Source organism: Candoia aspera, chromosome 4, assembly GCF_035149785.1.
Source record: "Candoia aspera isolate rCanAsp1 chromosome 4, rCanAsp1.hap2, whole genome shotgun sequence".
Taxonomy (NCBI): Eukaryota; Metazoa; Chordata; class Lepidosauria; order Squamata; family Boidae; genus Candoia; species Candoia aspera.
Window position 1 is genome coordinate 43,355,165 of NC_086156.1, and position 25,831 is coordinate 43,380,995.

The window sequence follows — 25,831 nt, forward strand, 5'->3', positions numbered from 1 at the left end:
GAGATACATTCTCACCCAGTAGTAGCTCCTTAGACAACAACAGAGGTAACTTCTAAAGTTCCCAGGTTTAGAGAGCAACTTTGCCCAGCAGATAAAGCGGCTGTTTCCAGGAGCTGGCAGTCTCTCCAGGGCTGTCATGGATGGGTGGTTTGCCCTGTGGCCCTTTGGGCCAAAGTCCAAGCTACCAAAATAAGGTTGAACACATCACAACGTTTTGTGCATCCTCAAACATTGTCTTGGTGCCATGAAGTTACTGCATTTTTCAAAATACACATGCAGACAAGTATCAATTAAAAATGGTGATTTCCATCCCACTTCAAAAGACCAATGCCTTCCGAAACAAGACACCATGTGGAACAGTATGTCAAATGCACTGAGGTATAAAAAAAAAGGAGAACGAAGAAAAGAGTTCTCTGCTGCAGCAGCATCTAAAAACACAGCTCCCTTCACCCCCTCCAATAAAAAAAAACAGTACAATCTGAACATAATTTTTTTTAAAAATCTAAAACTACTGATTTTTTTTTCTTCTTTTTAAAGATGAGTGTGCCTTTTTGGCAGTCTACAGAATTTATCACACAACCAGCTAATGTGCACAGAAACATGCTTGTGCATGAATGTCCCATTCAGGGAAAAAGAGGCTTAATTATATACTGCACTGTGTATACTGTGGAGGCAAAGGAACACAAAGATAATGAGGTAGATTAAGAGTTTATAACATCACAGGTTCACTCCCTGCAGATAAAAAGGGAAAGTACATTCATCTATAAAAAATTAAAGATGAGGTAGGTTTGAACTATCATTGAAATATTTGTGTGTTTGTGTGGGGGCATGATCTCTTAAAAGGATTTTCCCTGAGAGTTTCTTGCTAGTACAGATAAACACAGATTAGAAGACGAGGATTCGATTGTTTCCAAAGTCCACCACAACTATCATGCCATCTGGGGTGACTGTAATACCTGAAGGACGGTCCATCTGACCAAAGCCACTTCCCTGAGTGCCAAATTTGCATAAGAAACTACCATTCGGCTCAAAGATCTGCACACGATGGTTCCTGGAATCTGCCACAATAATACGACCTTCCTGATCCACAGCCACGCCTTGTGGGCGCAGAAACTGGCCATTATTTGTGCCTTCGGACCCAAGGAAACGGGCCGACTGACAGTCGGGATGAATGACTAGAAGACGATGATTGTTGAAATCGGTCACGACAAGATGGCCCTCGTGATTGAATGTCACGCCTCGTGGGGAATCAAAGTGCTTCCAGAGTGCTCCTTCAAAACCGTATTTATTCAGGAACACTCCGTCAGGCCCAAACAGCTGAATCCGATGATTCCTTGTGTCGGACACCAGGATTTTTCCCTCGGAGTTTACTGCTACATCCCATGGATAATTGAACTGCCCGTTCTTGGTTCCTTTCTCCCCAAACTTGAGAATGAACTGGCCATCAAAAGTGAAGATCTGGATGCGATGATTGTCCTTGTCTGCCACAACAATCCTCCGCGAGGAGTCACAGGCAACACCAGCAGGCCTATCGAACTGGCCAGGTCTGGAGCCCAAGGTGCCAAACTTGTGGTGAAAAGCCCCACAAGGCTTAAAGATCTGAATGCGGTTGTTGCTACGATCAGCAACAATTATATAGCCTTCCTTGTCTACACTAACACCCCAGGGACGGCACAGCTTTCCATCACTATCTCCCTCACTAGCAAAACAGAGCCCCGGTAGTCCAATGCCAACATAACTGCGCCCTGATTTGACCATGACTTTAAATGGGCTGCTTTCTATATGCTGGTTGCACATCATGACTGAGATCAGATGTTCCCCTTCCATCTGAGGCCTGTAATTGACCAGATAGGTTCCATTCTGCTGGTCACAAATATCAGCACCGAAGAGATTTCCATCTGGCCCCATCACCACAGCTGAGATCATGTCTCCCCCAGAAAGGCGAGGCTCACCATCGTGGTCATAACCTATCACTGAGAAAGAGGCTACTTTGCCTTGCAATGCACGTTTGAGACCCTCCCCAGTGGCTTTGGTCAGAGGAGCAAAGGCCCCACTGCTGACAAACCCCATAGACTTGATGGCCATATACAGTGCCTGATCAGGAGGAGTGAACATGACCCTGTCATCCTCTTGAGGCTGCAGGAAGCCTCTTACATTCTTCATCTCCTGCACCTGTGCAAGCATCCGATCCCGTGCCAAGAGGATATCCATGTTCCGCCCCTCCTCTAAGACTTGCTGGACTGCGCTGATGGTGTTGTCTAGCTTATTGAGGTTTTGACGTAACTTTTCAACTTGCAGGTAGAGGGACTTGGCTTTCACTTGGCGGATTTTTTCCACCTAAAATAAGAGCAGAGAAACACGTTTGGAATTGCCAGCCATAAATACCACAGAGGAGGGAAGGGTGTGTTTGAATGTGCAAAAGCAAACCTGCAAAACTGTTGAAGTTAAAAAAGAATTTTGATATTCACCTTATCCCAAAATTTACTTACTTTATTTACCGTTGAATTTCTACCAAAATGTTCTTGGAAAGCCGGCTCATGGTAGTTTACAACATAGCATTATATAATAATCAATAAGGCATGACATAAAAACAAAACCATATATAACAAATCATATAAAATATTACCGAAGTAGTCATTAAGCAAATCAATAAATACAAAGAGATAATCAGAAAGGAAGGCTACTTTATAGAAGTGGTTTGTCAAATGCGACTAACCAAGCAGCCAGGAAGGATTAAGACCACACCTTGGGGGGATGGAATCCACAGTGCTGGTGCTGCCACTGAGAAGGCCTAGCTGTTTCTAGCCAAGTCTCCTTTTGGGGCATCCAAAGCAGACCATAATATATGAATGGAGCTCCCAGTTGGTAACATACTGGGGAAGTCAGCCCTTTAGGTAGTCAAAACCCAAGGTGTAAAGGTGTTAAAATAAGCACTTTGGAATTTACTTCAAAAACCATGGAGAGTCATTGCAGTTGAGCTGAGATTCATGTCACATGTTCCTAATGAGAGACCCGAAGGAAGACTGGCCACTATCTCCTGGTCTTGCTGCAGCTTCCAGGTAACTTTCAACAGCATGATGATGTAAAGCACAATACAGTGATCCACCTGGAAGGTAACAAGTGCATGGATAATTGCTGGACAACTGATAGAAGGCACCCTTTGCCACTACACACACCTGACATTCAGGAAAAGGGTGGTCCATCCAGTGCAGGTAAACTCTCTTCTAATCAGACAGAAATAACACCATCTAGCAATATCTCATACTTATTTAGGTTCAGGCTTAGTTTGCTACACCTCATCTAACTCAAATCCTGTCCAATCAGGAAGCCTACCCCGGAGACTGACACCTGCATAAAGCTGATACCTAGCTCCACTCTCCCTGTTCATTTCCAGTGAGTTTATATAAAATGGAAGCCTGTAGCAACCCAACGTTTATTTGGGAGGAGCAGTAATCTCCCCAAAGTAACATCAGGCACCAGTCCTCAAGGTAGGAACAGTACCACAACAAAACCATGCCTCTGACCTCCAACTCCTTCAAGCAGTCAAGGGGGATATGATGATAAATGAAATTGAAGGAGGTCCAGAAGCACAGACAGAGACAACACTCTTCCATTATGCTCCCTCGACAGATTGTCCATCAGGGCAACCAGAGTTGCTTCTCTGCTCCACCCCAACCTAAAACCAGATCAAAACCAATTGACATTATCTGTGTCATCCAGGAGCACCTGGAATTGTTCAGTCAGTACTTTTACAAGTACTGGTACTTTGTCAATAGGGAAGGTTCAAAAAATGTATTGCAGGTGGCATCACTCTTGAGAAAGGATGCATTCAGAAGAGAACATATTGAATTTCCTTCAATAGATGTCTCCCAACCAGTTCTAACCAAAATGGGACTATGACATTGGTAGTAACTAATTCATCCAAGCACCCTGTCAATTGTGACAGGTTGTGGAAGCCATGAATTCCTGAGACAATCCAAGAAATTGGCCTCAGCCCAGATGTTCAAGTTTCCATATACCAATAACTTAGGGACTCCAGCATCCAGATTCAAGACAACATCCAACTGCTCAGGTACAGAGATTTTGGGGCTGAGGACTGCCTGTGTTCTCTGAATTCTAAATACACACACTCAGATCTGTAGCCTGACGAAATTGTGGTTTGTTGCATCCTGGACCTGGAAAGGAATAGAATCCTTAGCAATGACAGCAACACCTCTCCCCTGGCCTCCAACACTTCTTTGCTCCGGTACATGAAAACCTGGAGGATGAATCTGGGACCAGATGATATTACCTAGCTCACCCAGTTAGGTCTCCGTTACACAAACCAAGTTGGCATTTCCAACCTGGATAAGATCTTCCAAGAAGTTAATTTTATTAGCCACCAACAGCAGAAGGGAGGACTTGGGGAAATTACCCATCTGCCTGAAATACATTGATGGCTGGCTTTTTAGAAGTGACACTACCTGCCTAACTGTCTCCTGGGATATCCTGCTTTTGCTGCATTAGAGTAACTCCACAAATCAAATGGCAAACTTTAATTAAATGGCAATTATAAAACACCAACCAGCAGCGATTGTGGTAATAATAATGATAACAAGTGACCAGCAAGACTCAACATGTCAGGCAATGAGACACTTCAAGAATAATCATCATGGTGGAGGATATGATGCAGGATGAAGACTTGAGCAGGAGACAGTTATTTCTCCCAGCATCATTACTTACTCTCCTACTTCCTTCCCCCTTTCTATCATTCATTCTTTCCCCAACAACTTACTGGCGTTCCAACATTTCCTCTACTATACCAAAACTTTATACAATATTTTCTTCTTCCATAACAGACTTAGACTGCTGTGTCCAACTTTATCACCAACACCACTTCTTCTTTACCCTCTGTTCTGCCCCTTCATATCTGTTTTCTTCATTAACAATCCAATACTCACTTTCCTTCACCAGAACTTTCTTCGTACACTTTCCTTCTCTGACACTGTCCCCAACACCAACTCTTCAATATCATCTGCCTCCTGTTCTAACATTGACACCATACCCAGCTCTATCTCTAGTTGCTGTTCTGACCAAGCTCACTGGTCTTTTTTTCATCCAGCTCTCATGCATCTTATTTAATTAGGTCTTCCTCAGATTATCTTCCATAATAAAATATTTTTACTGTTCAATTGCAAAATTCCATCCCAGATGTCAACAACTGCTGCCATTTGGCTAGTGCCCTTTTAAAAGAAAAAAAAAAAACTTCCATACAGAAGTGTGTTTAGAGGAGAGTTCTCAAACTGTGGGCTGCAATCCCCAGGTCACCTCATGAATAAGCAACGCATTTCCATATGCTGTCCCTTGACTCTTCCTGCTAAGATTTACAGCTAATGAAGTGTAAAACTCCAACTGGATCTGCTTAGCTTTCTGTTCCAACTAGGAATTCTTTGCTTTTTTGTAAAAGTAGAATCAAAAGAACTTTGTTTTAATGGATTCTCAATTGAATCCACTGAATCCAGTGAAGACAAACAAAAGAAAAAAAAATCAGGATATGACAAAAGGCTGCTTTTGCCACCTTTTGCAAGCAACTTTTCCTCCCATAGAAGATTTTTAAAAAAGATAAGAAGTGTGCCATTGCAATTCATAAACATATTGCATTCTCCTTTTACCTTCCATAGCAGCTCACATTCTCTTTCTTCTAAAGCCTTCTTGTGTCTGGAAGTCACGGCCTTCACTTCAGATTGTACCATTTTTGCCTTCATCTCAACTTGTTCTGCTACAGCCTGGGCTTGCTCAATACTCAGCTATAACAAAAAGGAAAGAATGCTTAGTCAAGTAATTGAACAGTAGGAGACATAACATTTGTTAAGTGATTCAACTTTTTTTTTTAATTTTTAGGATTGAATAAATAACCCAGGCTACCAAATAGAAAGGTAGCGTTAAATTTCAAGGGAGCATGTTCAAACTTTGACCAATATAATAATCAGCCTTTGAAAGTGGGCTGGCAATGGCCGATTGAACATATCCTCATTATTAGCATCAAAGCACAATGTAAAAACCTTCTGTGAATTATCCAAATTGGAAACTGATAAGACTATTTTTCTCAGAGAGAAAGCTATTTATTCAAACTGGTCTACAATAACTACACTGCAATAACTGAAAGCCACTGGTTGTCATGTTCATGGTTTCAATGTTCTGTTAACATCGTAACATTTCACATGTCAAACCATTATTCCGTGTCTTACATGCTTGAACGTTTGCTGGTATTTTCCATTATTGCTGTGCTCTTTATTTTGCTACTTTGGAATGTATGTTTGGGTTTGCAACTCTGTTCAAGGTTACTTTCCCAGGCAGATGTAACGGTTGCTAGCACCTGGGAGGGGGTGGTTGCTAACGAGCGCTCGGGGCGGGACTGGGTTGGAAGCAAGGCTTTTAAGTTTGTATTTGGCGCGCTTTTGCTCATTCTCAGCTTTCTCTGTATTTGCATACTATTCCTTTAATAAATCAGTTATCTTTAAGCCCGGGCTTGTGAGACTGAGTATTTGGGATTAGGCAGCCATTACATAAAGCTGAGAATCATTTATATCATCTTCCGCTAGCCCCATCCAAAGCTTGGGTAAAGGGGAGCGCTAGCGATGACAGAACCTCAACTACGAGAGAGTGAGGGGAGCGAAGAGGAGCCGGACTCGACAAAGACCCTGGTAGCTCCGACTTCGCGAGCCCAAAGGGCAGCACGTCGAGAGAAGCGGGATGCCCAATTGGATGACCTATTGTTGGCGGTGCAGGGTGCCACAAGGGGTGAACTCCAACCCGAGGTGGAAGCAAGAACGGGGAAGGAATCACCACAGTCATCCTGGGAACATGAAATCCCCTTATCACCGAGGGTGGTGGTGACAACTAGACCCTTAGAAGAGCCTGTCACCTCTGCCCGCATGAAGGCAATAGAGGATAAAATGGAAATGATAGTGACCCTCCTGAAGGATATCCCCAGAGGGTCGGGGTCCCTACAGGAAGATTGGGAAGAAGACCCCTCCCAGCTGGCTTTCCCGAGAGAGAGGTCCCTGTCACTCAGGGGAAGAAGTAGGACTCGGGCTTCCCAACAATCGAGGGGAAGGGAGTCGAGAACAACCAGGGATCGGCCACCACTGGGGGCTCGACGTGCGTTGACGTTTGCGGAGCCATCGCAGCCGGCGGAGCCGATAAGAACCTTTCCACCGTTTGGGGTAAAGTTCAATGGCGACCCTACCACGCTCTCTTTTTTCATAACCAATGCTAGACATTATATGGATGATTGGGGGCGATGCTTTCGTTCGGAGCAGGGCAAAATTAATTTTATTGCCAACAAGTTGAAGGGGAGGGCAGCGGATTGGTATGTGCAGTTATGCCAAACAGAAGCCACGGAGCTAGATGACTTTGATGAGTTTCTGTGGGCATTAAAACAGCACTTTGAAGACCCCTTGGCCCAAGAGAGAGCGAAAAGTGCCCTGAGAAAACATTATCAAGGAACCCTCTCTGTCGCAGACTACGCTTTGGAATTTAAAGCCCTGGCGGGAAAGGTGGAGGATTGGTCCCAGTCAACTTTAGTGGAAATGTTTAAACAAGGACTGGAGACGGAAGTCCTCCGGTGGGCTTTGTGTCGGGACGATCCCAAGATGTTGTATGGGTGGATTCAGTTGGCGGGCAGCGCTGAAAACGCTCTACAAACGTTCGCCCATAGCAAGGAACTGAGGCAAACCAGAGTTAGTAAGGGGGCTCGGACCCTTGGATTTTCAAGCCGCCCAAAACTGAAACATTGGGAAGAAGAAAGAGAACGACGATTTGCGAAAGGTCAGTGCCTGAGATGCGGGAAGGAAGGGCATCGTGCCTCTTCGTGCCCGAGACGCAGACCAGAGGAACGGCCAGGAAAAGCATCGGGAAAATCGCCATCATTACCATGTAAGATGAGGGCTGCCTGCGCAGAAGTCGACCCTTCAGACCTCCCATTTGGGGAAGAGGAGGAGGAATTACAGTTCGACCAGCCGGCGGGAAAAGGCTACCACCTGCTCTGAAGGGCGCCATTGGGCAGGTGGAAGAAACCGGGTGCGACCACGATTCGGTGAGTGGGAATTTTCCTACCCTGACTGTCAAAGTGAAATTGGGATCTAGAACCAAGACTGTCGAAGTCTGGGCTATGCTAGATTTGGGTTGTTCACGTTCGCTAATGCATCCCGATGTTGTAGCTGCCTTAGAACTGCCCACGTTCCCTTTGCAACGGCCAATGATCTTCACGCAATTGGATGGAACTATGGCTGGGGGAAAAGCTGTCACCCACTCTACAGGACTTGTAGCTTTGCAAATGGGTACCCATTGGGAGAAATTGCCTTTTGTCTTAGCTCCAGTGGGGGGTCCGTTGGTTATTTTGGGAATGCCTTGGTTTGTACAACAAAATCCTTTTATCAATTGGCTGCATAGAACTGTAACGTTTACTGATGGGTTTTATAAAGCACCAGAAAAGGACTTGTTAGAGGACATTGAGGGTGGACGGGTGGCTACCACTACTGTACAAACACTTGAACCCCTAGAAGGACTGCCTAAGCAATACCAAGATTTGGCAGATGTGTTTGGGGAGAAGGAAGCAGATCACTTACCGCCTCACCGAAAGACAGACTGTGCCATTGAATTTCTGCCCAATGTGAAATTACCTCACCCAAAAATCTATCCCATGTCTCCTAAAGAGCTGGCCACGCTGAGGGAATTCATTGATAAAAACCTAGCTAGGGGTTTCATTGAGCCAGCAAACTCCCCGGTGGGGGCACCTGTTCTCTTTAGACCAAAAAAGGATGGTTCTTTGAGGCTATGTACCGATTTCCGCGGGCTCAATGCAGTATCAATATTAAATAAATATCCTTTGCCCCTCATCAAAGATATGTTATCACATCTGGCCAGAGGCAAAATCTTCTCAAAGTTAGATTTAAGGGAAGCCTATTTTCGTATTCACATAAGGGAAGGGGATGAGTGGAAAACAGCGTTTAACCGTCCTCTTGGGCTTTCCAATACAAAGTGTTGCCTTTTGGTCTGTCTGGGGCACCTGGGGTTTTTATGCAACTCATCAATGAGGTCTTGCATGACCACCTATTTAAAGGGGTATTGGTATATTTGGATGATGTATTGATTTATACTGAGACCATGACAGAACATGTTCACTTGGTGCGTCAAGTGCTTGCTAAACTGAGGAAAGCAGAGTTGTATGCGAAACTGTCTAAGTGTGCCTTTCATCAATCACAAATAGATTACCTCGGATATAGAATTTCAGCAAAGGGCATTGAGATGGACCCTGCCAAGGTTGAAGCCATTTTGGCATGGGAGCCTCCTCGTACCCGGCAGCAATTACAAAGTTTCCTTGGATTCGCCAATTTCTATAGGGCATTTGCCCAGAATTTTGCTGAAACCGCCCTTCCCCTTACTGAACTATTAAAAACTAAAGCTCAGGGGGATACGCGGCGCTCGAAAAACCCAGGCGCGCTCCTTAAATGGACCCCTGCCTGCCAACAAGCGTTCGATGCGCTCAAACAAATTTTCACCACTGAACCTATTTTGCAGCATCCTAACCCAACTAAGCCTTTCGTAGTGCAGGTTGATGCCTCTGACTTCTCTATCGGGGCAATTCTGCTTCAAGCAGACCAATCTGGCACTTTAAAACCCTGTGCTTACCTCTCTCGCAAGTTCACAGAAACGGAGAGAAGGTGGCATGTTTGGGAAAAAGAGGCGTTTGCTGTCAACAGCCTTGGAACAGCCTTGGAAACCTGGCGTCACTTATTGGAAGGGGCGTCCCACCCTTTCGAAGTGTGGACTGATCATAAGAACCTAGAAGCATTAAGCACCAGTCAAAAACTCAGCCCCAAACAACTTCGATGGGCTGAATTTTTCACTCGCTTTGATTTCACACTCAAGTTTATACTAGGCAGAAAAAACTTTTTAGCAGATGCTTTATCACGTAGACCCCAAGATGCTGGCCCGGGGCCAATGGTACAGGGTACTGTATGGACTGAAAAGCAATTGAGTTTGGCAGCTGTGACGCGCAGTCAGACGCGAGCGCAACAGGCTCAACGCCAGACCACTCCGCCTCCCTCCCGTTTGGCGCGTCTGCCAATTCCATCAGACTTGAAACAACAGTTGCTTTTCCACCTGAAATCTGACACTTGGTTACAAGCAAATCTAAACACTGTAACTTTTACTGACGACTTTGCCTGGCGAAACGATCGTCTGTATGTCCCTGAGGCTTTACGAAAGACGATCCTCCAGCGCTGCCATGACGATAAGTTGGCTGGACATTTTGGATACATTAAAACCCTTCACCTCATCAGACGTCAATTCTGGTGGCCAACTCTTCTAAAGGATCTTAAAACTTATGTGGCCGCTTGCCCTGTGTGCGCAACAACCAAGCGCAAAACCGGCAAGCCTCAAGGCTTTCTGCAACCTGTGGCAACCCCTGCCTACCCATGGCAGGACATATCCATGGATTTTATTGTCGACCTCCCACCCAGTCAACGAAAAACAGTCATTTGGGTGGTAAAGGACTTTTTCTCCAAACAAGCGCATTTTATCCCATGCGCTTCCATCCCCACCGCGCAACAGCTGGCACGCCTCTTCCTCGTACACGTGTACCGTCTTCACGGAATCCCCACCCGTTTGGTGAGTGACAGAGGCTCACAATTTACGTCACAGTTTTGGCGGGCATTTTTAAAGCTGATTGGCACCAAACAAGCCCTCTCCACTGCGTGGCATCCAGAGACGGATGGATCTACTGAAGCCGTTAATTCAACACTGGAACAATATTTACGAGCATTCGTCAATTATCAACAAGACAACTGGGTGGACCTGCTTCCTTTTGCTGAAGTTGCCTACAACAACGCCGTACATCAAAGCACTGGACAAGTTCCTTTTAAAACCGTCTTTGGCCGGGAGTTCGTCCCGATACCTGAACTCCCGCACCCACAATCACTGCCAGCCTCTCTCACTGACTGGGCTGAAACCCTACAAGACTCATGGCACAACATTCAACGAGCCCTTTCCCATGCCCAAACCACCTACAAAAAGCATGCAGATGCTAGACGTTCCCCCCAACCTACGTTCACTGTGGGGGATAAGGTCTACCTATCCACAAAATTTATCAAATCACCACAGCCCTCGAAAAAACTTGGTCCTAAATTTGTTGGTCCTTTCCCTATTATTGCACAAATTAACCCTGTAACTTTCAAACTGGATCTGCCCCATAATCTTAAACATTTGCATCCTGTTTTTCATTGCAGCTTACTCAAGCCGTACCTGCCGTCGGACCACTGGCATCCCCAACCAACCCCACCGCCTCCCATTATGATCGATAACCAACAACACTTTGAAGTCAAGGAAATCCTTGACTCATGCCGCCAGCGCTCCACTCTGCAGTATCTCATTAGTTGGAAACACTTCCCTCATCCTGAGTGGGTTTCTGCCCACGACGTTCGCTCACCCGACCTCGTTGCTCGTTTTCACTCTGCTTATCCGGACAAGCCGGCTCCTTAGCAATTTTTTTTAGGGGGGCGATATGTCATGTTCATGGTTTCAATGTTCTGTTAACATCATAACATTTCACATGTCAAACCATTATTCCATGTCTTACATGCTTGAACGTTTGCTGGTATTTTCCATTATTGCTGTGCTCTTTATTTTGCTACTTTGGAATGTATGTTTGGGTTTGCAACTCTGTTCAAGGTTACTTTCCCAGGCAGATGTAACGGTTGCTAGCACCTGGGAGGGGGTGGTTGCTAACGAGCGCTCGGGGCGGGACTGGGTTGGAAGCAAGGCTTTTAAGTTTGTATTTGGCGCGCTTTTGCTCATTCTCAGCTTTCTCTGTATTTGCATACTATTCCTTTAATAAATCAGTTATCTTTAAGCCCGGGCTTGTGAGACTGAGTATTTGGGATTAGGCAACCATTACACTGGTTCCCCATATCAACCTCTCTTGCTCAAATAAGGCATATACTTTCTCCCACTGTGAACTATGATTTAGTCTACTACACAGGAATCTCCATTCATACAGAATATTAGATCCTGTTTCTTTTCCTCCATTCGCAGTATGTACAGTCATTACGTCAAGCTGCTGTGAAAAAGAGGAGCCTTGTACTTGCCTATCAAATCATATCCCCACCAGCCTTCCTCATCCAGTCCAGTCAGTGAACTACTGCAAATATCTCCATTCATTGTAATAGCTTGGCCCAGCCTCTGCCTGCATCCCAGCAGGAGAGAGACTCTACAATAGATTAGATCCAGCCATTCAGGTTTTTGAATTTGTTCTCCTCAACATGCCTTGCAGTCCTCTGCTCTTGATTTCCTGCTTGTTCTCTCTCTGTCTGTGCCCCCTTTCAGTGGTAGCAAATAGGAAGAGTCCTGAATCCAAATTCAGCCTTCCCAATTTCTTAATCCATTCAATGATATAATCGAAGATCTCATTTAAACATCACCAGTATTTTAAAGACTGGCAATGTTCTTAAGCCCCCAAGTACCATGCCCTTTTTAATCACTGCATTAGAGCACACATTGAAAACATTTCAAAATAATTTATTTTTTTCCAGCATTGCAGCATTTTATCAACTGTAAAGTTTCAGCATGTTTTCTGGATTGTATGAATGTATTCACAGGCATTCTGCACTGCAATCACTGAAAGGCCACTGTGAAAAAATGCTTATGATATTTTGGTTAAAAATTTCTGTCAACATGGCTGTGAAAGTGCATAACTTATTAATTAAGAGGAGAGCAAAAGATCTACGCTCCTCCCTCCACAATGCCAAATGAATTCCATGGACATACACTGTATGTTAGACATCTAATAACTTAAAAATAGAAGAGGAAGTTGCAGATTAATTACTACATTAAAATAGAACATTCCCATTTAGCTTAATCCTCTATCCCAAAAAGACTTAACTTCAGACTGACAGACAGATACGTATTCTTAAGCACACATTATGTAGCTCGGAACTTTGAAGACTGTTAATGTCATTGCTGAAAAAGACCAAAAGTTGTGCTTTAGCTATTTTAAAGTTAAAGCTTAGATTTATGAGCAAAACATGGTTAACACTGGTAAGTAGAATTCACCTAAGGGAAAGTGAGCTTAAAAACATACAAGTTTATACCCCTGGGGATTCTATTGTGGATGAGGAATTTCCTAAACATATTATTTACTGGGATAGCAACATATCTGTTGGCATTGTGATAGCTATAGTTTTGCAATGAAAAGAGACAGACAGTAGAAGGAGCAAGTACACCTGGAGGATAGCTCCAGATTTCAGATTACACCTCTTGAAGATGTCTCATTACTAAAATGGGAATTTTGCAGTGCTCAGGTAATCTCTCTTATCCATCAGGGCACACCAAGCAATGCTGCATTTTACTGCAGGCCTAAGCTAAAAGTTATTCTTCCACTTCCAAAAAGTAGGGCTACTGACATCCAGGCAGCCACTGTTACAGGTAGTCCTCATTTAACAACCATTAATTCAGTGACAGTTCAAATTTACAATGGCATTCAAGGCAGGGACTTAGGACCCATGCCCCAAATTACGGCTGTTGAAGTGCCCCCAGTCAAGTGATTGCGATCCGGGCCCTTGGCAATCGGTTCGCATTTACCACTGGTTGCCAAGCGCCCCACAGTCATATAATCGCCATTTGCAATCTTTCCTGCCAGCTTCCCCAGAAAGTTAATGGGAAAGACAGCAGGGAAGACTGCTAAAGGTGATCACATGATCACAGGGTGCTTGGCAATCGCAAGCTGCTGCAGCCCGCCAAGAGGACTCCCTCTCATCTCTGGGGATAGGATTTCGGCACAGAGCTTTTTCAATCAGCTCCATGCCAAAATCCAAGCAGGATTTTCAGCCAAGGAGGACTTTCAGGCCCTGAGTGGAGAGGAAGCCTCTCCACTCTGGGGCTGAAAGTCCTGCTTGGATTTCAGCATGGAGCTTTTCCAGCATGAAAATGGCCGAAAAAGCTCCATGCCAAAATCCCATCCCCAGAGACCAGAGGGAGTCCTCTAACAGGGAGTCCTCGGACAGCTCCATGCCGAAAAAGCTCCGTGCAGAAATCCAAGCAGGATTTTCAGCCCAAGTGGAGAGGCTTCTGAAGCCTCTCCACCCTGGGGCTGAAAATCCAAGTGGTTCTGAGGCGCTTGCACACCCAACCTGCACCCCACTCCCGCACACCCTCCCCAACCCTCCCATATACCCGTTCACTCCCTCCCCTACCTGGCAGGGCCTGGGGCTTGCAACTTCCTGCCAGCTTCCCCACTGACCTGAATATGGGAAGCTGGCAAGAAGTTGCCTCACCTAACAACTGGGGCATTCACATAACCATGGCAACAGGGACTGCCAGGATTGCCATCACTAAGCGAAGCAGTCATGTGACATCTCGCTTTATGACTGCATTGCTTAGCGACCTTAATTCCAGTCCCAATTGTGGGCGTTAAGGGAAAACTATCTGTATTTCTTTACTGCCATCCAGCAATCATGTGGGGTTTTATAGCCCAAATCTAGTAGTCCTGCAAAAGGTCAAGTTCTTCTTCCTGAATTCTTGTCTTTCCTTTGTATTCCTCCTACCAAGGCATACACAGAAGATTTCTGATTTATTGCTGCCATTAAGAGAAGAAATTGGTCTGCCAATTACCTACTTAGATATAGATAGTCCTCACTTATCGACCCTAATTGGGACTGGAATCACATGGCCGCGGGCAATGGCCGTAACTTTGAGGACCGGATGTAGCTACCATTTGTTCAGTGCCATAAAGAGAGGACTACCTGCAGTTGGGTTTGGCGGGTTTGGTCTTAATGTTTGGTTTTCTGCCAGTAGGAAGCTAATAATCCACTTCCTCTCAAAATAATCAGCCAATCAGAAAAGTAGGAATACAGCTCTAGGAATCAATTTTGCCAACTTATAGGGTTTTTCAGAAAGATGTAGGGGGTGCTTTTTCTGGGTCTGTATTATTTGAAGTATTCAAAAACTTTTAAAATGTTGACAGGATGCCAACAATCCAGGAAGTAATGCCCCTATGACATTCCAGACCAAGAAAAATGCCCACAAGCTTAGCAAAAGCATCTCCTTCAAGTTTTGATTTTGAGATGAGCTAGACTCGTTTAACTGGTTTAATGGCATCCAAGACAACGAGTGTCCAAAGACACTCTTCTGCCACCTTGTGAACATTAAAAAAAAGCATTTTGCTATATTTTTGGAAATGGTTTTCATGCTCCAATTATTGAGACACTGAGGCTATTAGGTCAAAGCTTTCAAGAAACCACATTATGAAAATATGCTGGTAGTAATACTTTTTCCTTTAGCCAGAAGTACCAGTTTAATTTATTTATTTAATGTATTTATTTTTCAAATTTTATCACCACCTATCTCCCCCAAAAAGAGGGACCCTGGGTGGTTAATTGATCCACTCATGAGAGTGGTTTATGCAAGAATTCCAGAGAGCCTGCAAGAAGATTATAGGATGGTAAAAGGCAAAAGAAGCAGACTGAAGACCCAAAAACTGCAAACTGAAAAATCTCCCTGGTTTTATTTCTTGAAAGCAATAATGGAAAGACAAAAAGACCTGTCTAACTGACCAAATGTTCAAAGACTCTCAGAAGCAAACACTTTGTTTATATGTATATAGAGAGCTTCAGGCAACTTTAAATAATGATGCACTGAGGTAAGAATCTTGAAACAGCCTAAGTAAAGGAGTTCTAGATATCCAACTACCAAAGTTTAACAAGTTAGAAGGAATCTGGTATCTTTCCATAGAGATTGGAAGTTGACATAATCCCAGTTGCTTTTTTGTAGAAGATTTATGCCTGGATGATCCTAACCCTAACTTCACTCTCTCTCTCTCTCTCTCTCTCTGTCACACACACACACACACACACACATAAATATATATGAGAAGCCCTTCTACATCTATATTTTTGTTGTTTGGCTTTCTTTTTTCTTCTTCTGTTAAGTGAATTTTAAAAACAATGACATATTTATATAGTTTATACAATAACTCTGGAGTATATTTAAAACCTATACTGAGGAATCCAGATACTATACAGCAGCTTGACCCGTTTCTAGATCATTCAAGAGAGAATGGCATAGCAGAGTGTATACAGAAGTGTTCTTATAGCAGTACTAGAAGTGTTTAGCCTATCACTGATGATTGCTACCCCAGCTGAACAGGCACCGAGGCTTCAAAGAATACCAGTCCCCAGTGTAAACTGCATATTTACCTGAATGGCCTGGCGGCCCTGTTGGGCATCTGCTAGCAGCTGAATGGTAAGGGTTCTGGAGTCCTGCAAAGCTTCTTGGAGGTAGATAAAGCTATGACCAACATGGCGTCCCATCGTGCATTCCCGACAGATAGGAACAGAACAAGCATCACAGTAGAAATGCAGCACCTGAGACAGAGAGAGTATTCAGTAATATGTACATCAGCAGAAGATTTGAAACTTATTTCTTTTAAAAGCCATTTCCTAACTGGGCAATCTGTAAAGTACATTGGGGGAAAAACAATAGAAGTTCCTCTTTGTTTTAACTCAAGGTATTAGAATAACTTTATTCTGTTTATATCTTTCCATTACAAACTATATTCTTTGAAGTGCCAGTAGATTTATATAAGTCCTTCCTGTTAAGTTCTTAACTTACTATTTAGAGAAATTGTTTTAGTTAAGAACTCTCAAACAGACTCCAGTGAACTTTTCCAAAATACCATGTCAAGGGATTATCTGATTTATTCATCAGCAAATCACAAAGTTCTCTTCACATTTCATCCAGCAGAGGGAAGCAACAGAGCACTCAGATGTTGGATGCTCCTCACTGAAGTATTAAGAAAAAACTCCAGCAAGTTTATGCTATCTTTCATTGCTCCGCAACTGTTTTATATTTACCTCTGTAGAACACAAATAGTTCAGATAACAAGAAATGGTTCTGTAATTATGTAAAGTAATGACAATCTATTTTCTTAGCATATCCTCATCCATTATCTATAAAATCAACCGTAATGTTAAAATGTTCTAATTAAACAAAATTCAAACCAATGGATAACAATCAACCAGCAAAAATAATGAGTTACTGCATTAACAAAACTATATTTGAATGTCACTTCCAAAATCAAAGTTAGTTTCCCTCTCAAACAAAACTGAATATGTACTTATCCGAGCCTATTGTCAGAGGAATATTGGAGAATTCAATTAATTTGTTCTTAATCATGCACTCACAGTAAAATTCACATTTTAAATGTTGACCATCCATAAACAAAAACTTTTTTTTAAAAAATAAAGAGCATGAATCTGTAGAGTCATAAAAAATGATCAGTGTAACTATTACCTGGGCTCACAAAAAATTTAGCATTTCTCCTTTGGCAGAGCATAGCACCATCATTTTATTGCCTAGTTGATCTCATTTTATTTCCAAATGTAAGTGTAATCATTAAAAAAAATCCTGCTACTGATTTTAAAAGCACAGAAAGAAGCTCATGCAGGCCACCTATGGAGTGATGTTAATATCACAATTCTTGTGGTCGTTAGAAGCGTCACCCCCTCCCTTTTTGTGTAAAGGGGCCATCCGCAAAGAAAATGGCGTCAATATGAGCAAGAACTCTGCTTCAAGCTAAACCTACTATTAACCCTCTGAAACAGTTAATGCCAGAAGCAAAGCTAGGTCAAAGGCCAGAGAGCAGGGCTGTCATGCAGATCCAGATGCTACTTTCCAAAGGAATACAATGTAGGAGTCATCAGTGCACACAAGCCACAGGAGAGAGGAAAAAGTAATCAAAACAATTAATAGATTGTTAAAGAAAGCCTCTAGTTCAGCTGATTATAGTTTAAAAATAATGGCTTGGTAGCAGTAGGAACCACCCAATGCCAGACAAGTTGTTTTTATTATTATAGAATATATGAAGATTTGCTATGCAAAATAAGGCTTTTAAGAATACAACCGGTTTTACAAGTTAGATTAGGCTCATAATTGCAAAAATTTCTACTCGTACAGTATGTTACCAGAAACATCATTAACGAAATGGCGGGCCTTTCTTTCCTCTCATTACAGAATGTGAGGATCTTGTGCTAAGAGATGTTGATCTAAGACACTGTGGAGTGAAGGATCACCTTTTGCCATGTCTTCTTCCTTCATTTTCCAAATTGGCCAGAATACTTTTTTAGTAGCATCTCTCATTATCAAAGAAAAAAACAGTATCTCTGGCCATTTGTAGTGGAGTTTTCTACTGGCCATCAACATGGCACTTTCCAGATGTGGGGCAGGACTAGTGGCATGTGATGGTGGGAGTTGCAGTCCAACGAGTCTGGAAGGTACCAGATACTCTTTACAGTTGTACCAGCCTAGCGTGGCATAACAAAACGGTGTCTTTTTCTCTCCTCTGTTCAATATACGTCCATGTTTGGGGTGGGGGGGAGAGATAATAAAATTTAAGATTTTTCTGCTTCAGATGCTAAAAAACACGACAATACCTAATACGTACTGGCTATTGTCCTATGCAAGTACATTCTGTCCAGCTGCTGCTGTATAATATTAAACAGTTGTATTGCTTGCCAACACTTCTCCTCCCCGGCTCTTCCTTGCCATGTCCTCTAGCTGAGAAGGTGCAGTTCCACACCCAGAGAAGCCAGCCTGAGAGCAACTTCTAATCCCGGCAAAAAGGAATTCAATCTGATTGGTATAACAGCATTCTCTCAACTGAACTGCTCACTTTTCTAGTTCATCTCACCAAGGTTTATCAAATAAACCACTACAATGGATCCCAATATTATAGTAAGTCACAAACCAACTGCAGTTTTCATTTCAGGCTGCACATAGTTGAGTCACTTCATTTGACAAAATATATCATCCAGCTGTCTAACATGAAAGGAATAAAGCTCTCCAGTAGTTTGGACTATCTTCTGTGCAAGAAGCTGCCAAGAATCCATTTTAGAGAATAAGCTTGTTAAATTAGCCATGGTTGAAGAAAGTAAAGGTTACAACAAACTGAATTAGACATTAGTTGTTACTCAATCATAACATCCCATTTTATTCAAAAAATGTACTATGTGGCAGTCGCTAACTGGATTACACCTTCATATGGACAAATATTCCCATACGCTTCCAGGAATGAACCAGGCAGGCTCTATCTACAGCACAATATATTTTTCCAGCAGAAAACTAATCCTGCATCATAGGGTACCACACCAGGGTTACTCAAACTTTGCAGGGAACTTTTCAGGAAATTATGGAAGGTTCTGAATAGAAAGGGAATTCACACTCTCACAAGCAATGCAATACTTTTCTAGGTACTGGTCAAACTGTAATTGTTGTTCACAGAAAATGAGATGATAATTAGATATGACATATTAAGACTATTTGCAAAAAAACACCCAAGGCAAAGTTACCCAAATATCTCTGGTGTTGTAGTATGTGTGTGAGTGTGTGTGTGTGTGTTTCAATATATGACAGAACCTGGCTAGCCTTATCTGGACATGGAGGCTAAATAGGGCAATTATTTAGACAGGACACCACTTCAGAGAATTCCATGGCTGTAGGCCAGACTGCCAAGTCAAACAAAATCCCAGAAAAAGGCAAAGAGAAACCACTTTTTTACTGTCAAGAAAACTACGTGGATGTGCCCATACCATTACTAGGACTCAAGCTCTGTTTGGAACGCAAAAGGAGGAAATTGCTAGGGATGGAAGAATAAAAGACATAATAGTTACACTATGATATGAGGACAGCACAAGAAGCAAGAACTGTGCCACATGCACGCAGCCCACTTATTTGCTTAAAGGCTGGCTTTAATTAAAAGCTACACTTTGCAGGTCAGTCATGGAACATTCCTAAACCTGACCCCACATACGATATTGGCCACATCTAGCCAATATCCACTTAGTTGCCAGTATTTGAAAAGTAGCAAAACTAGAAATAGGAATAGAGAACAAAGGCTCAAATCCTGAAATGCAAATGTTGGGGGTGAGGGGTGAGGGTCTGGAATTGCACAAAAACAGTTAAGCAAAAAAGTTGATTTAAAACTTCCATTATGATAGAAGAGATGTAAAATAGAACTGCATTCCAGATCTCCTGATGTAGATGAAGTTTTATAAGTATTTCAGACCAAACTTAGGAACATTTCTTTTTAAGATCATTATCAGAACCAGCAACATGACTTAATGACAAAGGAGAGGCGGTGTGTGTGTGTGTATCTGAATTACTTACAGATACGAAAAAGCTGCATTCAAGACTTGCATTACCTGTAAACCAATGCCCATTTCCCTCAGTTCCTTGAATTGGCCATATGCATTAAAACAAACCAGCCAACCCACCAACCAACCAACCAACCAACCAACCTGTATCTATAGGAACCTGCTACATTTTCCAAAGCTGGCAAGGCATATCATGGGACTATTCATCTTTTATAGCCACAGCAGGCCAAGAGCGAGGCTATAAAGTTGATTGCTCTAGGAAAGGGCTTTATAGTGCACAGTAAAACAAAAAACATGAATGTCCGAGTGTCATACTCCCTTTTTTGCCCATCTGCTTTCAAAGAGCCAGGAGGGGGATGGGCAGAGATTCAATTAAATGTCTCCAAGGATTCCATAGCAATCAACCAACATCTGATGAATGGCCGCTAGAGTTAAACTCTGACCTGAATGGACAATTCCTAAACCAGATCCCCTCCCCCTCATTGTCCCCAACATGCCCCACCTACCTGCCTCCTCTTTCCAAAAGTTTCAAGCACCAGGCACAATTAACAAAAGCAATGGAATGTGGATGCAGTTTCCACTGAAAGTAGCAATACAAAAACAAAAATAACAACAACCCCACACAAAAAGGCTTGGATTCATTGTGAAGCCAATGGAGACTTAAGGCTTAGTTGTCATGCTTTGCCTTATTATTCACATAGGGACATAAGAAAAGAAGGGGCTTGACTGTTATACTATGATTAAGATGGCAGAACAAACAACTCATTAACAGTTAACACCACCTCCACATATGGATCTGAAATTGAACATGGGACGGGTGGATATATGATGAAAATTTTGCACATTTCATACAACCACATAGATGGACTCATGTCACTGTAGAATCTATTGCCCGTATTTTTTTACTAGAACCCATTTTATTTCCCTTATCTAGTAAAATATCCAAGTCATTCTGATACCTTCTACATATACACCCTTCTTTTGGATAAAATGGACTCTACCTCCCTGGACATTGCCAAATTCTGTTATGCTGCCAGCAAGATAAGATCTAAGTTGACTAGCCCCTACATAACTCTGAGTGTGTGTGTGTGTACAGACAGAGAGATTTTACTTTTTGCCTACTTCTGTCTTAGATTCTTGGATTTATATCACTTATGTTAAGTACCTAAGACAAGTAACATTCTGATTCCTAGCTTGAGAGATCCAATTTATACTGATAACAATAGTGGTTATAATATTCTATTCTACCGTTTTAGCTTGTGTTTCATATCTGGCCTTCCTCTTCTACTTTTAAACAGTTTGTTGATTGTAACCTTGCCAAGAAAACTTCAGGGGTTTGTCCAGGCAGTCTCCGAGAATCAGACACAATTGAACAGGAAAAAAATTAAATTAAATTAAAGCCAGGAAGAATCAATTGGTAGAATGAAATCTTAAAATTTTAAGTTTTTTTTTTTTTTTAATATTCTCAAAGTGCCATTCCATTCAAATTTAGTATTTGCTCTGCAGATCAGACTGTCTTAGATTGTATCCTACAATCTCAACCATTTCTTTGGTAAGACTCAACATTCAGCTCAATAAAAAAAAAAAATCTTTATTTCTTATAGTTTCTCAACATAATTTTTTTTGTTTTGTTGTTATTTTACTACCAAGATTTGCAATCCTATTTTCTTTTGGGGCAATATTACAAGTTCTTCCTAACCACAGATTTGGACCATCCAGACTCACCTCACTGGCAAGCTCCATTTCACTTACTGAAGTTTAAACTATGGCAATGCCTTCTTTATTGTAATAGAATAGCCTTCCTCAACCTAGTATTCTCCAAATTTCTCAGACTTTAACCCTCTCTCATTATCCACAGCAGGCATGACAAATGGCCAGGTTTATTGAAAAATATGGCATTTGTAGTTTAACTTTTGGGTGGCAATTAGAGGTGCCTTAGATAACTCCTATATGCACAGCCAAATTACACAGCATGAAGTCTGCCTCTATTTGTGCCTCATATCCATCTTATCTTATTATAGTTTACATGCAAAAAGTTTTATCAAGGCTGCCTGAGGATGATGAAAGCTGTGATTTAACACATATTTAAATCTATGCTATTTACTATTTAATCACACACTGACAGGAGTTACTTCAATTTCTTCCAGCAGCAATCTCACCCTGAATTTCATCTGATTCATCAGAAGATTCACTGGATAATTAATATAGCGGCAGCAAACCACTTTGAGAGGTACTTCAGGAACAATAATTCTGAACCAGCTTCTTGAAGCATCACATCCTTTTGAAGACCCAATGCAGCCACTTCAAAGATCCCCCACAAGATGTGAGCCCACAAGTGTAGACACAAATGACACTTCTGCTGATACTATCACCAAGCATCCTTTAAATAATTTGGTGCAGTCTTGATAATTAATTCATAAAGTAATAGGCTTTATTTAGTCTTCTTTCTCCTTAAAATAACCACTCTTCAGCAAAAGCTAAAAGATAAAAAAGTTAACTTCTACAGACTGCATTTACATGTCAAACCATGATAATTTTTTTATACTGTATGTATAACTAAAGATCAAACAAGCAAAGTTTAGAGTTTCATACAAACAAAAACCTGGTTAAATACTTCTATTACAGTGGAAACCCTGACATTTTCCCCTACCCCACGCATTTAGAAATGTATGCATCAATTTAGTAAAATACAGTAGATGGATAGTGGTCATATCAAAAACCAAAAACTGAAGTGCTCAGGAGATTATGCCTTGTAAATAGGTGTACTTGTTTTCTGAGGCATGCTAAAATTACTATATTAATATCTCTGTGCATTCAGTTTTCTTAAAATCTAAACAATTCAAAAGAGATATATGCTTCTAAGTTACCTAAAAGTAGTCATAAGTATTGTAATGACGTTATTTCCAAGTAAATATTAGAATTTGTTTTAATGTGATGTTTAAAGCTTACTTACAGAACAATTCTGTTTTTCCGTGAGACTAAAATGAAGGTGAATACTGCCTATCCTACTAAACCCTTTCCAATATTAAAATACAATTAGCTTTGAAGCTTCTTTGGAGGCTAGGAGGACAACAGAGATCTAATTCTGGGGAAAGACCTCTCTAAGGGGAAAATCCACTTTTTCCAAGCCCTCTGGAACACATTCTGGAGATCATAGTATTACAGATCCAGCAGTACTTGACACTGACAGGAGCTAGTGGTTCAGGGGTTGAACTAGGACCAAGGAGATCACTGGCTGAAGTCAACCTTCAGCTATATAATTCCCTGGGTGACTTTAGTCAATACTCAAACTCCCCCAGCCCAACAGTCCTCAACAAAGGACTTAGCACTGGAAAAATTTTGATACCTCCTCGTATTACCAACATTTCTTGTAATTTCCCTTTCAAATAAATAAGCTAAATCCTGATTCACTGCAGCAATGAAATTAGAGCTTTAAACAAGGTAAAAAATAGGACCAGCATACATGATAGAGACTGACCTCAAATAGTTACAGTTTTAATACTTTAGAAAATATCAGTGATAGCATTACTTTACTGTTGCAATTAACTGAAATTCCAAACATTCAGTTTAATGCAAGCAAATTATTTACCTTGGAATAACTGTATATTAAATATAGACTTCGCTTAATTTCAAAGTAACTAAATGTATTTTTACTCCTACTCTCACCAATTTAACAGCCTTGGTTTTGAGAACCAGAGGTAAATTTCTGTAGACCCAGAATTATCTCTCACTCTCTCACATACTACTTCTGAGTTTCAGAGATGTTTTAGAAGTATTTGCCAGGTAGCAGAGCCAGCTGTTAAAACTAATTTAATGGAGTAGGGCAGCCTTCCCCAATGTGATTCCATTCAGGCATTTTCAGTTACAAGCATTATCATCCCAAACCATCACACAGCTCAACACAAAGGAAACAACAAGGAAAAAGAGTCCTGGTATAGAATACCAAGGCTTGCAATGATGTATGTATACTATAATCAGATGCCTGAAAAGGTATTTAAATGAGACTAAGAGTGAAACACACACATACAGACACAAAATAAATTTTAAAAATCTTCAAGAACCTAGGAAATTTTAGATATATTGACACACGGTGGCTCCATTGGACTAACCATTTAACATGGCAGTACACCATGAGTTGCAGGCTTTTCATTCAAATGAGGGATAGTCCATGCTAGAATTCTGGCATCTGTAGGATACCTGACATCCAACACACACAAGGCTGTATGAAGAAGCCTGCAAAATGATTCTAGGAGGTTTCACGGTCACCTTAAGCAGCAACACTGACTGCACAAAATTCACTGTTTAAAAATGAAGAACAGTCAGTCTTGTGATCTCTTGGGAAGGGTAAAACAGAATTCACCAAGCCAACCTTTCTAATGGAAAGTTACAGATCCAAGACAAACCTGATGTAGAATAAGCCACAGTAAGCAAGTAACACAACCCAGATAACAAAAGTCACAAGACAATTTATAGGCCATATGGAAAGTTAAATGCAAATTTATTTACTACTTTAATACCCCACTTTACCTCCAAATATTCAAGGTGGTGTACTTATCACTCCATCCAATTTTTTCCTGACATCAGGAGCCTTTTAAGGTAGGCTGTCCTGAAAAGCAGCAACTGGCTCAAAGTCACTTAGAGATACAGAAGTGCAGAGAAAAGGAATAAAGGAAACCAAAACGCCAGGCAAGATGTTTAAGCCAAAATGTTGCCTACAATTTGGATCCAAACTCAACATGGAGATTATAGAGAATTAGCTTTAGCTGCTGTCAGGTGCTGCTCCAGATACAAACAGAGCTAGGAATCCTGCGAGAAGATAAAAAGTCCTTTCAGAAACATAGAAGCTGGCAGTTACCTAGATCGGCCTGTGTTTTCAGGCACAGAGTATTAATCAGTCTGGAAAATTATATTCTAGATATTACATTCAAAAAGGCAAGACTATTCCCTTGCCTTTTAGGCTTAATGGATAAACAGAAAAAAACCATGGAAGATTATTTCGATATATGTTTACTATGGCAAGATTACTATATGCACAGAGATGGAAAGATTCAACACTACCCACTATGAAGGAATAGTTGGTGAAGTTGACAGATAAACTGACTACTTTGATTAGAGAAAAGACTATCTACATTTATTGGTGACGGAGAAGCCTCTTATGTACTCTTCGTGTAAAAATGAAAAAAATGAACTTGTGCTTTATGGTTTCGGTAATTAGACAAGACAGATTATAGAAAGAAGAGTGATATGATGTATTGTTAGAGAGGTTTAAAAATATTGTACTTATAACTGCGGTGAAGAATACTGGAAGCTACTTTCTTATATATTTTTCTTTCTTTTCTATTTTTCTTTAACCTTTTTTCTTTTCTTTTCTTGCACTTTCTGCCTTTTCCTTGATTTCCTTATTTTCCCCTTTTCTTTCTTACTTTATATTAATTTGTGTTAGTTTTTAATTTTCTTGTTTAAAAGCTTTAATAAAAATTATTTTAAAAAAAGACGAGCATACCTATGGATATACACTGTGTTTTCTTTTCATTAGTATGTCACACAACAAGAGGATGTAGTTGCAGAAGTAGAATCAAGGAATGAGTGTGCAGTGTGATAGTGTGCCTGCAACAGAAGTTTACGCCCCATTCCTTCTTGAATGA

The 25,831-nt window shown here is 41.5% G+C and overlaps 1 protein-coding gene across 1 annotated transcript in view; it reads right to left on the reverse strand.

Annotated features, from left to right (window-relative positions):
- Positions 1–551: 551 nt before the first annotated feature.
- The window catches only part of TRIM71 (tripartite motif containing 71), a 42,636-nt gene continuing 17,356 nt past the window's right edge, over positions 552–25,831 (reverse strand). The window contains exons 2-4 of the mRNA XM_063301944.1: positions 16,233–16,400; positions 5,652–5,786; positions 552–2,337 (exon numbers count right to left, since the gene is read on the reverse strand). Coding sequence (XP_063158014.1) covers positions 886–2,337; positions 5,652–5,786; positions 16,233–16,400 — 1,755 coding nt within the window. The 3' untranslated portion in view covers positions 552–885. The remainder of the gene's footprint in view (positions 2,338–5,651; positions 5,787–16,232; positions 16,401–25,831) is intronic.